The sequence below is a fragment of the Chrysoperla carnea genome, chromosome 4 (assembly GCF_905475395.1).
Source record: "Chrysoperla carnea chromosome 4, inChrCarn1.1, whole genome shotgun sequence".
Lineage (NCBI taxonomy): Eukaryota > Metazoa > Arthropoda > Insecta > Neuroptera > Chrysopidae > Chrysoperla > Chrysoperla carnea.
Window position 1 is genome coordinate 31,233,303 of NC_058340.1, and position 16,036 is coordinate 31,249,338.

General features: G+C 27.6%; 1 protein-coding gene across 2 annotated transcripts in view; it reads right to left on the reverse strand.

Annotated features, from left to right (window-relative positions):
- LOC123299209 (protein kinase C, brain isozyme) overlaps nt 1-16,036 on the reverse strand; it is a 161,985-nt gene that overhangs the window by 13,913 nt on the left and 132,036 nt on the right. The window contains exons 4-5 of one of the 2 annotated variants that reach the window (XM_044881507.1): nt 11,385-11,496; nt 5,743-5,871 (exon numbers count right to left, since the gene is read on the reverse strand). In XM_044881507.1, coding sequence (XP_044737442.1) covers nt 5,743-5,871; nt 11,385-11,496 — 241 coding nt within the window. The remainder of the gene's footprint in view (nt 1-5,742; nt 5,872-11,384; nt 11,497-16,036) is intronic. The other variant, XM_044881506.1, reaches the window with a different exon arrangement.

The window sequence follows — 16,036 nt, forward strand, 5'->3', positions numbered from 1 at the left end:
ATATTAATTACGAAAACGTTTTTAATGTTTAATGGTATAATTATCATAGGCATTGAAAATGTATACATGAAAAAATTGAATTTTAGTTTTTGGCGATTTCAACAATATTTTTCCATTGCAATAATACGTTTTTATTTTTTTAAATTAAAATATACATTCTTACGAAGAAAATGAGACCATGTTCAACTCTGTACGATGAAAAAAAAAATAGATTGTCCATCCAGCTCAAGAAAGGGGTGGTTTTTGCTAAAAAATTGAATATCTCAAAAACTATTCAACTTTTTTAAAAAAAGCAAAATTCCACTTATTGCTAATAAAAAAAAGAAGGTTTCTTGAAAATTTCAAAATTATCCGTTTTTTTTTTTTCTAAAAAGGAGAAGCTAAAACCAAATAAATTAGTTTTTTACATTTTACTCGTTAAATTTGAGGTTTTGTAAAAAAATGGTAAATACAAAAGTTATAGATTTTTTTTATTACCAAGAACTTTCCTATTAACTTTTTTCTCTAAAATAAATATTTTAGCCACAAATCGCCAAAAACCATTTGTTACCCCTCCGGCGCACCCCTTTCCGGCTATATTCAACTGTTTTAAGTTTGTTTCCTGAGTTATACATATTATGTCCTACACAAAAAAACGGATCCGATCCTGCAACTAATTTTATCCAAAGTTATCAGAGGTATTTAGACTGGTGTATAATAGTATCTCATCTATTCGCTCTAATAAATGATTCTGTACTTCAGCTAAATTCTACTAACAGGTTACTACCATCCATATAAAATGATAATAATTTGTAATGGTTAGATTTGATTGTGGTGGTTTGTTTAATATATAGGTATAATATAATAGTTCTATATCTGCCTGCTGTTTGATAAACCATACGAATAGAATCCAGAGTAGGCAAATAGGGGATGAGGTGTTGGCTGGGTAAACGAGGTAACAATTACCAACCAATGTTTGTAATGTTAATCTGTGTATAAATTATCATCATCATCAACATCATATATACAATTTAATTGAATGTACGAAGCGAACTCGTATTTTACAAGCTTTTATTTAGTTTCACCTGTCACGTTGTCTGTCTGTAATCAAATATTGCAAGTCAAATTTGGTCCACTTCCTGGTTTCGATTGAGCTGAAATTTTACATGCACATTTAGTTTGGATGACAGTGCATGGTAAGGTTGCGGCGTCCTGATTTTCAAATCGCTTCCACCATATTTTATATAAATACATTTTCTTAGTCTTAAATTAAAAATTTTAATAAAAAATACTTTTTAAGGGATAAGCTTTTATTGTACTAAAAAGTAGAAAATAATTTTATATATACGTCACTCATATCTGACTATTTGTAAAAGCTTGAGGCACTTAATATCAAGAATGAATCGAAAAATAATTAGGCATTTGGAGTAGATGAGGTGTTAGATGAGGTGTTCCGATTCATTTTTGATATTTTAAAATGAGCACTTCAAACTTTTACAAATAGTCGGGTATGAGTGACTCATAGATAAAATTATTTTCTACATTTTAGTACAATAAAAGCTTGTCTCTTAAAAAGTATTTTTATTAAAATTTTTTTTGATTTGATATTTGCCCAGCATTTCATGTTAACACGAGGTTATGTTAAGGATAAATCCAACCATTCATCATGCGATGACAAAAAGGGCATCTTACGAGCTGAAAATATTTAAGAACAAGTTAAGCCAATGGTCATGACTTAGAAAAACCTATAGATAATTATTGAAGCCGAAGAACAAATGCCTAGAACGAAACGCTATCTATTGAAACAAGAAGACATCATTATATTTACTATAACTTAAAGGTTGTAATGGTTCAAACACGTTACAAGAACTGCTGTACACTTGATACTTCAAATACTTGGTGTAAAAATCGAAAGTATGAGCTTGATCTCTAGCAAAAAAAAAGACGATAAAACTCAGGATTGGATGTTAAAAATCCAAAATAGAGTCTTTTGAACGAGAGTAATAAAGCTAAAAGATGATATTTGTTAACTATAGCTTTTTTTCCATAATATATATACAATAATGTTGTTGCTTTTTCAACAGGCTATCTTTTATATGATAATATTCATCATCAACATGATTCACATATAAAAACAAACATTATCAATACACTTATTTACCCAATCACAAAACATGATAAATTTAGTATCTACTAAATCGACAACTATTTTCATTCACTGTGTACAGCATTTTAACATACATGTATGTAAATCTAATTTCAGTTCATCATAATTTCAAAAAAATAAAATATCCGTAATATATTTATTAACATTTTCATTTCCTTAATTTAATCACTAAAAAAATTTTTAAATAGGGAAATTTGACCATTTAAAAAAAGGTTAACAGTACATACAACAAATATTTTTTTGGTTTAAATATGTGAAAATATTTTATTTACCATAAATAGCTTTTAATGATATTTTATATCTTAAACATGTGTTTTTCTTGCGCTTCCAACATTTAAAACCTGAAATTTCATTTGATATTTTTTGCGCTTCCACCATTTTAACATTTTTCGCTGATGCATTTTTTTGGGCATGTTGACGATTTTTTAAGCCGAAATCCGAAAATGTTTTTTATTAGGTGTGTTTAAAATTGATATTTCATAAGGAATATTATATAATTTCATTTTGAAAAAGGAAATTAATGAAATCTGTGAGATTGGCTCAATAATTTAGACCGTGATATGACGAAAAATTTGCATGATTCTTTTTGTGTACGTTTTTGAAAATTGATAGAGGTGAATTAACTAATAAACAAATTGGAAGTTTTAAGTTTGTCTCGAGTTTCAAATTAATGGAAAACGAGTTTTTCGATTACCGTGTTTTTAAAGCAATAGGAGATCGGACTCAATTTTTTTATCATTTTAAATGAAGAATTCTCACTTCACGAATACAAAAGTGAAGTTGGTTTTTAATTATCTAATTAAACAAAGAAGAAGATATCCACTAGTGACGTGATACGTGGGTATCGCCATAGAGATTACATATAAAACTTTGTTTTGCTAAAAGCAGATGGGCAACCTTTGAATGCAATCTTAGTTTGCTTATAACTTCTTCGCTTTCTTTTGTCTAGTTTTACATTTTTATGGGTAATATGGTCAATTCGACAACAGGATTTATTTTTCGTCGGTCCTATACGTTATAGGAAAGTTATTGATAATAAAATTTGTGTAAAAATGATAGGAGTTGCGAATATCGAATTAGTTCAAAATGGAATGTAATACAAACCCACTTTTCAACATTTGCAAACGTCCAGCCATATTTTTCACAAATTATATTTTAACTTTCTTTAAACGTATACGGCAGACCAAAAATAATCGTTCAAAAACATAAAACTCGAAATACACAATTATCATGACACTAGAGACACAGTTAAAACTTCAAATTTTTTTACCAACGTTATTTTTATAAATCCTCAAAAAGTCTCGCAAAACAAATCATCGACATTTCGCTTCAAAATGGGTTCACGGTCGAATTCTGTACAATATTCAAGTATATGGTGAAGTTTTATTATATCGATGTTTGCTTTATCTCTTAAATGAGAGACGCTTGTGAAGCTCATACAGATTTTTAAGTTAATACCACCAAAAACTAAAATTTAAAGTGACAGATTCTGTAAAAGGTAATTATTTTCAGTCGAATAAATACAAACATGTCTAATCAAATCTCCAGACAAGCTTGAGATATTTGAAAGAACTATTGAAAAATTATAAAAAATTAAAACAAACAGGCGTTATATCATTACTAGCTTTTGCCCACGACTTCACTCGTGACAACGATTCATTTCAAAGGATTCCATACATGATTCATTTCGTGAATCATTGAGTCATTTAGAAAACGTACTTTGACTTCACTTATCTCCTCTATATACAACTTGCAATATAGACAATGCTAGACAATGCTAGATAATGAAGATCCACGCGCGCTATCCTTCAAACCGCTTGTCTTCTCCTAGCACGCCCCCTAAACATTAACTTTACCTTACATCCCCTTAAAGAAGGAAATAAAAGAGTGATACAGTATCTTCCGCCTCAAACCATGAGCACATACATCAATATGTACATTTTTAACTTAAACTTCACCCCCTATTATAGCCCTTTGAAGAAGGAATTTTTTGAAAATAGTAAGTAATACAGTAAACTTTTGTTTTAAAACATGAGCATATATCATTTTTTGCTTTTCTAATTTCAAAATTGATAAAGTTTCATGCAAGCTTTCAACCCTATTTTGAATCCGGAGAATTGTTTTCGAACATTTTTTTTTTCAGTTAAAGAATACTGATAGTTAAAGTGTTAAGTATGCTATCGTATTTTACAGTTAAAGTGTTAAGTATTCTATCGTGTAGAGCCCTTAATGTTCTCAGTAATATTCATATCTACTTGATTAACATTTTTTTATTTCTGCTATACTTATACGATGATAAAATAGTATAACAATTGTTACAGCATTTATATAGGTAAAATATACATAATGTTCGATTTGAATCTAGGCATATATACAAATATCACGAGTATGACCGAATACATGCGTTAAGCAATGCATCTAAGTGAGAGGTATTATATGCACGTGTTGAAGCTTCGATATGCGTTGAGATAGTTGTAAGACGCTTGGAGAATGGGAGTTTCTTAGTTGAATAGATGAACTATAACCGATAAGCCACGATACAAGTCACTCTTGCAATTTCATATAACACCTATAATACCTCTTACGTAGATGCATTACTTAACGCATGTACTCTGTCATACTCGAGATATTTATATGCCTTGATGTAAATCGAACATTCTGTATATATTACACAATGAATAAAACTGGGAAACCTTGTTTTGAAATTAGGTCGATTAATATAATATCGAATGCGAAGGTTAAATATTATTTCAAGGGTATATTATAAAATACTATTGTCGATATCTGATTTTAAAATTAGCTATACTATTCTATACTTTACTAGAAAAAAAAATGCACATTGCTGGGGAACTTATTCATTGTGGAATGAATAATATCCATTGTTTTTGTTCAGGAATCCATGGTATATTGATAGATATAAACCTCAAGTTGATTAGAGAGTTTATGTGAACTTCTGTCATTCAAGTATCTATCTATAGCTTAAAATTATCTGTCAACTTTCATAGTTTCTATTTTTAGATATTCCAGTATTTTGGATTGTAAAATTCTAAAGCTGTGTTTGGGCCTGTACAGAGTGGTCCAAGTTATAACAGCTGATAGATAAAGTAAAAATAATGACGGTTTCTCAATACACTTATAGTTGGGAAACCGTCCTTCCTTAGTAGTCGACAAGATCAAATTATTGAAATATAGAGCTAATGCTCGTAAAAATACGTGCGATACATCGTTAGATTCGGAATAATGTCTTGAAAAGTGAGCTGGAAGCATTTTTAGCACAAAAAATTGCAAAAGATATATAAATAATTACACATGAACATTCATAGTAAATTTAGTATGACTCTAGGTTAGAAAGTTGGTTTTCCATGGTGAATATGAGTAAAGGAGATGAATAAAGGACGAGGCGAAGCTTGTTTCAGGCTCACTTCGGGCATTCTCTTTCAAATTTAGGTTGATATAATATATTTTATTATTTATCCTAATATTGCTATGTTCGCTGTGTAAATTTGGGGACAAATACTCAAATTTGATCACTTAAGCTATTTGTGCCTATGGTTTTTCGTTTTATATAAAAATCGTGTAAAAAAAATTACAATTACCTTCGCATGTTAATTTATTTCCAATACACGTAATCGCCAATTGTATTCTCCCCCGCCGTTCCGTATGATCACATCCACATAAATTTGGTACACTCTCCTCGCATCGTTTATGTACATTCATATCACATGCTGCATTTCATTTTTGAATCCAGAAATTCCATTCACGAATATCAACGTAAGTAAAAACAAATCCATACGTTTAACCAGAAAATGAAAAATTATTATTATATATTTTAAATTTATTATTTTGTATTTAAATATTTAAAAAAAAAATGTATCAAAAATATATATAAATAAATAAGAATATTATTATTTTCTTATTATTTTGCAAGAAAAAATGCTCTAAGAAAAATATGCGAATTATAAAGTATATACATTTATTCAAGAAAAGAGATAGAAATATAATATATATATATATATATAAAGGGGCGAGCATTGGCTTGGGTTTCGCATTCATAATAAAAATATAGCTACTTAAAGAAAATCTACTGTTTATTTTTTTAATGAATTTTTTTTATTAAATTAAGAAAAAGTAATTTTTGTTGAGAGATTCCTCAATTTTTATTTCTTTGTTATTTTCATTAATTTTTCACAAAAATCTGATAGATTTTACTATTTGTTTTTAAAATTCCTAAAAATTTCTCAATATCCAATTTTAAGAAAGTTTTGATTAAATGCACTAAACTAAACCAACAATTATACTTTACTAATGAAACTATTGATATGATATTACCTCTCGATTTACTATAAATTTGAGAAATTCTCTTGAATTCTCTTTGAGAAATAGTTCTTGAAAAGAGTTTGAACTAAGTATTTGTTAATTTTATTAAAAAAATGAATATTTGTACAAGCTCTAAGCAATAAAATGACTTTTCCTCAATTTACATTTTAAAAGAAATTCATTAAATTTTTTTTTTAATAAATATTTATAGCAACAAATTAATTACAGGATTCTATACCATAATAATTATTTAGTTATTATATATTTCACTTACGTACGATTAATAACGACTTTTATAAAATAAAATGAAAATCTTGAAAACTTGTTGTGTTAAATATTTTGTTTGTTTGTTCATTATTATTTATATTTTATTATTCAAAAAAGTTGTTGCTTTCTAAATATTCTCTGGAGTGAAAAAGAAAAAAAAAAGAAACGTTTCATATTTTCTTTTTTCCAAGAAAAAAAGAAGCATTCTCTCGTATACTATTCTTTAAGAAAAATTAAAACTTTTTCTTAATGCTGGAGTGTTGTATAGAATAGTTTTTCCTTTTTTTTTTTTGTTCATTTTAAAATAACAAATTGTAGTAATAGATCTAGAGCCGGGTGTAATATTTGACAATTGTTTGATAAAACGAGTGGAAATTTTAGTGACTGTTGTCTAAGATGTGTCTAAGTTTTCATATACTGGTATTTCTCTTTCAAGAAACACGAGAAATGTGTCATTGCGTGGCTAATTTGAAAATGCTGATTATTCATTGAGGAAGATATTCAAACCAGAATCTTATTCCTGGGACAACACCTATAATTTGCTATTTTCAAGATTTCAGACGATGGACATCTTTATTCAGTTTACGGGTTGGAAAAAAAGATTTTTACATTGATAATTTGTTAATTTTCATTAATTTAAGAAGACCGCTTTCTAGCTTGAACAATGAACCGGAATGATTTTGAATCCATTCACGTCATTCCTCAAAAATGTTATTGGCTTACTCCGATATTTCAGAACCCCGCTTAATTAAAAAATAATGATTCAACGATTTTTTATTTGCTATGCAAATCAGATCTTAAAACCGTTTGATAAAGATACAAAACTGAAACAAAGCCGTTAAACGGTTTCACGCTTATTGCATATTTTAGGACCAGATAACCTATGTATATCAAATTCTCGGCCATTTTTAGAATCGCTTATAAATTTAAGTTAAACAACTAGCCCATTTACGAATTATAAATCACTTTCAAAATTTTATATTCACATAAATAGCGCTCATATTTTAGAATAAAAATTTCCATGTAATATTTCAAAGTAAACGCCAATGAACATGATGGGAGTACTCTTGAGTCCATTTTCTCGGACTAGGAATTTGTTTATGAAAAAGAGGTCATCCGCAATGCAAAATTTGTTGATAAAAAAGTTGCTAGACACAATTTTGACAACATCCTTTCTTATTTCTAACCGTTCTCTAATGATTCTCAAATAGTACAACTGGTCGTAGATCTATAATTCTAACGGGGTGTGTGTAGAAAGTGTGTATATATAAAAGAAGCACTTTGAAATTTAAAATTATTGTGAATCATTCAAAATTTAAATAAAAATTGTATAAAATAGAATTTGTTATTTAAAATGAACATGTTTTTCTTCTTTATACATACTTTGTCGTGTGAATAATAACATCATATTTGAATTCTTAATAATTTTATATGTATACATACTTCTTATTAACTTCTGTACGTAATTTTTATGCCATTTTAATAAGACAAGCTGCAACTATTATGGTAAAAAGATGTTGAAAAGTAATCAAGGTGGCCTTTTATGTTCAATTTTAAAGGTACAGTACCTGGATGACCGAGCTTTCCTCGTTATTTATTTTAAGCTAGATTGATTTTTCGCCCCCAAAATCCCCTGCATACTAAATGTCATGAAAATTATTGAGGCCATTTCTGAGATTAAAGTTTCCGAGAAAAAACGCCGTCTTCTTAAAATGAAACCTAGCTTGATCGATTTTTTTCACAATAACCCCCTGCATACTAATCGTGTAACAACGCCTTCTACTGAAACCTATCTTTAATGTTTCAGTGTTGGTAAAGCAGTTAGTTAATCATATTTAAAAAAAAAAAATAGTATCAATACTCGCCAATAGATGGGAGTAAGAGTCACATTTTTCAGTTTGTTTCTAAAACATTTTCTAAAAACTAAACCAAGCTAGATCGATTTATCGATCCAAAAAAACCCGACATAATAATTTTTATGAAAATCATTGGAGCAGTTTCCGGCTCCAACAACATAAAATACATCTTTTAAACCTCCTTGAGGTTTTAATGACTTAAGGATTGAAATATTAATAATTTTATTAAAATCGCTCTAAGAAAGAACATTTTGTTAAAAATTGAATTCTATAATTGGAAAAAATATACGTTAAATTAAATTTGTATGCACTTTTGTGATCGATTTTACCATGCGTAACATCCTAAAATTTTTCAAAAACTCCCTGTATAACAAAATTAAATTGATTATTTAAAAAAACTGCACTGAAAAAACTTCTTTAAATGCAAGAAGAAAAAACAGTAGCTTAAAATGAATAAAAGTGGTTATGGTTATAAAGCTACGAAGCTTCATACTTTACTCGAAGGTTAATCGTGGCCTACAAAAATTTGTATTTTGTTCAAATTATTAAAAATTCAAATAATGTTTAAATCTCAAAGTATATATAAATAAGATTTTTCGAGAATGATTAGATCTTATATCAAATAACTTTGTATATAAATACAGGATGAGCCGAAAGTTACTACTCATTGAAGGCATTAAGAACATTTTGCTTGTTATTTGAAATCAGATAATTATTAATATAAAACAATACATTTCTATGGGTAGTAACTTTTGGCACACTTGTAAATCTAATAAAATATATTTAAAGGAAAGATAAAAATATATAGAGATATTTATATCAAAATATCATTCATTCAAAAGTATCAAAAGTGCAATTTGCAATAAAATAAAGTATGTACACAGAAACGGTTAAATAAAAAAAATATTAATATTAAATATAACGTTATAGAAGAAAATGATGCAAGACCAAGAAGACAATTAATTAATTAATTAGTTGTTAATTGAAGGTATAAATAACATTATTTTAATTAAAAATAAGGATTATTTTGTAGAAGTTTTTTAATCAAAAATATTTTATAGGTATTGTTTTTTATACTTTTTTTTATTTTTTATATATTTTATTTTGTGATTAATGGAAAGCAATGATTTTTATTTTGTGTATGTTCTTTTCGTATCCTGGAGTATTCGTTGCATGCAGAACCGAGTTCAGCGCTGCTAACAGAAATATTTATAACTTCTATAGTGTTGCATTATATTATTAATTTGATCTCTCACACAATGTTTGTATTATTAATGTAATAATATTGCCTATATTTTAAAAAATATTATTGTTTAGGCAATATTATTACATAAATAATAATAATCGCTGTATAAGTACTCTAATTAATAATAAAATGAAACGATTTCGAAGTATTTTCACGATCGGTACTAAAAACTGTTCTACAGGCAACGATACACAGTTCGTGTACTTAACCGATGCAAAAAGAACTTTTTAATAAATATCATTATGAAATATCATAATGTGTAGATTGGTATAGTCCAGGACTTTAGTGTCCATCGATATCTTGCTAAATAAAATACAGACGCAATTATATGAATTGGTAATTTATTAGACCCTTTTTCAACCGTTTCATGTATTTTTACTTATGCCTTCAATGAAAGGAAAAGTAGGAAGTAATGAAAATAACGCCAAGAATTTGTTCAGTTAATAAAAAAAAAGATTGGACAACGAATATTTCTTTCATAAATGCTGAAATTAAGTGATTGTCAAGCTTGTAAGATTTTTTTTTTTGTAGATAAAGCAGTCCGTTCTGACCAACTAACTACCTTGAGCAATTTGGAGCTGTTTAGTTACATCAAGAAGATAATGTCAAAAGATTTGATGCTCGCAGATTTTAAGCCAAGAAAGTATATATTCCTTTTGGAAAATATCCCCAATTATACCCAAATTATATATGACTCAGAAGTATGATAAGTTCTCTTGTAGTACTATAAGTTTGTCTTTCTAAACATTTTCATTGTGATCTAGTGAATTGAGCAGTAAAATTTTTTGAAATGTTCTTATGTTTATAACGGTTTGGTGATTCTTAGCAACCTTATACATGTTCCAGTACTTATACTAAGCTTACATTGACATTTAGCGATAAATCTGTTGGTGCAGCTCGGAAGTTTGGTGTTCTCTTAGAAGATGAATTGAAGCTACTTAAGCATTACCATAATCATGAAAAGGCTTATCTATTCAAATATCTCATCAATGACAAATACCTCAGCAAAATGCAGGGTAGTCGTTTTTGGAAAGCATTCTTATTGAATATTCTTGGCTCAATAGTAATTGGTACTAAACTTGGGCTATACTAAAGACTTACCTATATCAATGAAATCTTAAAATCTGAGAAAATGATTTCAAAATACATGATTCGGAAAAAATGGTTTCTTTTTAAACTTCTTAGTTCTACTTAAATCTGATAATTTTGCATGTGTTTTATTTAAGAAGAAATCGATACGTCAGACTCCCTTACTTTTAGGTATTTTTTTATTGATTATCTTTTTTTTTCTAAATAAATATAATATTTAAAATAGACTCGACCACACCGTAAATCTAAAAATAACATAAGCTAGCCTTCCCTTATTTTGGGATTTATTTAAAAAAATTGAATTAAAAAAAAAACAAAAATTATTTAAAATATAAAAAAAAATCATTAATCCTAAATTTCCCCAAGTCACCGATTTAAAAAATAAAAAATTTTCTAAACTCGAAAAAATTAGAATTATAAAAATATTTATTCTGATCTGAATTTCGTTCAAATAATTTAATACCTGTGCATTTCAGTCCTTGATGGGCAAGACCATGCAACATGGAACCACAATGGTCGCAGAAAGTTGGTGTTAAATATGTCCATGTTTCCCATTTGTGTTTTGCAGTCTCCGCCTAATTAAAGTATATTTTTAAAAAGTGGCAAGAGTTATGTAATTTGGTAATTTCGGATATTGTGGTTTGTTTTGTATTGTGTGTAAAATTGTATGTCTAATCTAAAGTATAGTTTAATTTTGGACAATATTAATTACGAAAACTTACCCAATAGAAAAAATTAAATGAACACCAAAATTAAAAACAGAACGAAAAACGAATATCGTGTGTAATATTTATGCATTTATGTTGATTAATATTGTCCGTTGTAAAAAAAATTAATATCAAAATTAAAAAAAACTAAAAACAAACGAAAAATGTTGAGGAAAAATAATTCTTCATTTATGATTTAATGAAAAAAGTATGAAAAAATGAAATTTGTAGTTAGTTGTAGTAAGTTGTTGGCAAAATGTGAATTCTGTTCATTTCTTTAATGCCTAAGTAAAGTATGATTTAGTTATTTCATGGAAGTTATCAAAATAAGGCCTTTAATTGTTTGATATATCCATTTAGACCTTTGGGACAGAAAGGGTGCTTTGTAACATGATTAATACATACTTGAAACTTCGTGAGTGTCTTCCTTTTGGCGAATTTCAAATAAGCACGATAACGTCATATTTAAGATAGCGATTTAAAAAAAAGCGGCAGGAAATTTGTCGGACACTATGACCACTTGATAACAATAATAATTATTAAACAATAAAATATTTTGCCCAACAAAAATACTGTACCGATGAGCTTGTCTACCACCTCGAACAAGTCGTATTTAAGTATTCGTCCCATTCAATACATACATAGTTCATTTTTTGCTGAATTTTTTAATAATTATTAATGTTTTCAAGTTTTGACTTTGTTCCAAACGCCTGACTTCTGGGTCAAAGGACACATACCTAAAAGGCCCAAAAATAAAAAGACCCGTATTTTACTATTTCCTCAGTTTTTGAAATAATAGCTGGAATTTTTTTTTAAAATCATCCTGTATATGTACGTCGATGTCCTTTTATTTATGATATGTTTTAAAATCCCGAAGCAGTTACTTGAAACCGAAATTTTAAGCGTCTCCAAAATATATTTAATAGCCAAATTGCAATCAAATTAACTTAGACTACTTTCAAAACCAGTACCAATTCGAATAAACACAATAATCACGTAAACATGGTATTTGATCTATTTCTATGAATCTTTTTTTTTTTTTACTTAGCCATTATCAGAAATGATAAATTCCATAAACGCCACAACTTCTCTATCCATAATGGATTAAGAGCTAGACCAAAAAAAAAAATTAGTTGAATTTACTAAAGCTGATAATTTGAGGATTGGTTATAGTAGTTGTGTACACACACATACTGCAGTCAGCCAAGCAACGATAGAACAAGGGTCAGATATATTCAATTGAAACGGTGTAGTTTTACGTAGTACTAAAATGAATTTACCAAAGCTAAAAATTGTTATATAAATTGTATATTGCATATAAATAACAGTTATGATTGTCAGTCAGTTAGGTGTTCAAACAGGGCTGGTCAGTCAGCTCTTATTTATGAACAATAAATACATCAGATTCATTTATGATTTCCGTGGTATTTAAATTAATTGATCAAAGCTGAAAATTATTATACAGCTTGTATTTTGATGTATAACAATTTTCAGTTTTGCTAAATTCATTTAAATACCACGGAATTCATAAATGAATCTGATGTATTTATTGTTCATAAATAAGGGCAGACTGACTAGCCTTGTTCTAACACCTAACTGACTGACAATCATCACTGTTATTTATATGCAATATACAATCTATATAACAATTTTCAACTTTAGTAAATTCATTTTAGTGCCACGTAAAACTGCACCGTTTCGATAGCATATATCTGACCCCTTTTCTATCGTTCCCTTGATGAATCGCAGCATGTGTGTGTACACAACTACTAAAACCATTCCTCAAATGATCAGCTTTAGTAAATTCAACGAAATTTTTTTGGCCTGGCTCTTACATTATAATAATTCTTTACCCCTAACAATAAGAGAATAACTTAGCAATTTTCTTTTTGTTATATGCTTTTAATTTCTTTGTTTTTTTTTTCTAGTTTTAATTATAAGTACTTGCTTTCCATTTTTTTTTATTAAGTATTATAGTTTTAGAAAAAAATTAATTTTAAATATAGTATTTCAACAAGAAAATATTAAAATATTTTTATATTTAAAAAGAAAAAAACAATTATATGTATAATAAATAGTGCTATTATATAAAAAGTGTTTAAAATAAAAAATAAATAAAATGGGGAGACACTTTTATTATACAGTAAAAAAAAATTAATTTATACAATAAAATTTTAATTCTTTTAATTTACTCATTGCAAATATTTATATTGGAGTAGTTAAACAAACAAATATGATTTGTTTGTCCATAATTCACTCAGATTTTTTCGCATAAAAATCACAGTACACTCGGGTTTAGAGGGTTTCACCTCGGAAGCTAACGGAATAAGCTGAATTTTTCTACAAACCTTTATTTTGATAGCACAAATGTTGTCTCAAAAGTAACATATGGTCACGCGTGCTCGTTCTTAGGCATTCAAGTTCAAGGGTCTCGAAAATCAGTTTTTTGAAAATGTCTCGTTTCTTTTGCCTTCAATCGTATTCACATTAATTATAAAAGATATAGAAGATAAAATTTTGCACAAATTTTGTCGGTAACTTTGTTTTTATGTTGAACCGTTTTTGAAATAGAGGGCGCAGAAGGTGGTGATTTCAGCTTCAAGTACTTCAGTGCTAGGTAACTATTTATAAATGTTAGGTATTAAATCAAAATAAAGGTTTGTACAAAATTTCCCGTCCTTTCAAAGCAAAATTTCTATTTCGAAAAAAGATAAAAATGTATCTACTCCAATAAATCTTTTTGGATAAAACGTATAAATTAATTATTTTATTATTTTTAATTTTTTAGAAAATTTAAAACAAATATTTTTTAAAAATATTAAACTTTATAATTTTTACAGGGGGTCGTACTTAAGAAAATTTCACAACAAATACATTTATATAAATATATCACAAATATAAACAAAAGTCTTCAAAGAAAAAAATAAGACACGAAAGCTAATTATTTAATTTGTATACATCCATTGCAAACGGCCTTATTTTTTAGACATTTGGTAGGTATACAATAAAAGAAAAAGTAGAAAATACCAATGATCATGCCGGTGTGTATTATATGTGCGAAGATTTTACGTCCAATAATAAAAAAATAAAAAAACACAAAAAAATTTTAACTACAAAAAAAAAAAATTGTTGTTATTGAATCTTGAATTTTATTTATAGAATTGTATAAATTTCTGTTAAAACTAGCGGTGCTTTATATTATGTAATTTTATTATATTTTTATCTACGCCCGTGGGTAAGAAGTGCTTTTTTCCCTCAGTATGCGTGGGAAAAATAGTTCATTGCCGCCCTAGTGTGGTAGTGAATTCATGACAGCACTTGTATCGTAATGAATTCATTACAACATTCCAAATTACTGTCAAAATGTAAACTAATAACAAGTTACTGTAACTTTTTTAATTTTCTACTTTCCACAATAAGCCATGACAAATATTAAATAATAATTATCATTTATTTTCTCTGTTTAGAGGCGTAGATAAATTTTTGTACGATGCACGTGTGATAACGTATTATTAATGTACTCCTACGATTGTCCAACTTGTGCCACGTACTCGTTATGCAAATTTCGTAGGCGTACGTTCATAATGCTGTTAGCCATCTAGTATCGTAAATTACTATTAAAGTGTTTAATTAAATTTTGTTCGAAGCGTTTTAAGCTGTGTTTTTTGCGGTGCATAATTTTTTGTATACCTAATATTAATTGAGTACCTAATATATTTAAAACCATTTAGAAAAATTATAAATATAATGTCTATTAAGCTGATAAATTTTATCACGCCCAAATGATCACTGTATTATTTAAAAATGCAACAATTTTGAATATTTTCTTAAATTTTTTTATCTTTCAAATTTTAATCAATACCCCACTTTTCCTTGAATAGAATTCAATATTCTCCGTAGCGCCAGTTGGGTTACAGCCTCGGTTTTTACCAATAAAAAAAAAGTTATTTTGATACATTTTATAATTTTTTGTAAATTTTTATGAAAATTCCAATTTGTTTTTGAAAAGCTAAACGCTAAAAACACTCCTAAATATGAACATATTGTCAAAAAACTTTTAAGGATTTGTTTGCTAAGAATTTAAAGCATCATACCACTCTAATGTGTAAATGCGATCATTAGGGCGCACTCTATACGTAAATTTAAAAAAAAAATTTTGTAAAAAAATCATGAATCTCTAATGTTGTTGCATTTTAAAATGGTTCAGTGATTTTTGAGACGGCCTGTATAAATTTTTACAAATAATAAAAGAACTTAAAGAATTCCGAATATAAATTCAAAAATAAAAGAAATAAACAAAACATGAAATAATTTAAATGTCTCAATCATCACGTCCACATAAATTTATTTTAATAATGATTTTAACTATTAAAATACATTTTAAAATTAAGTTTAATAATAATTCTCT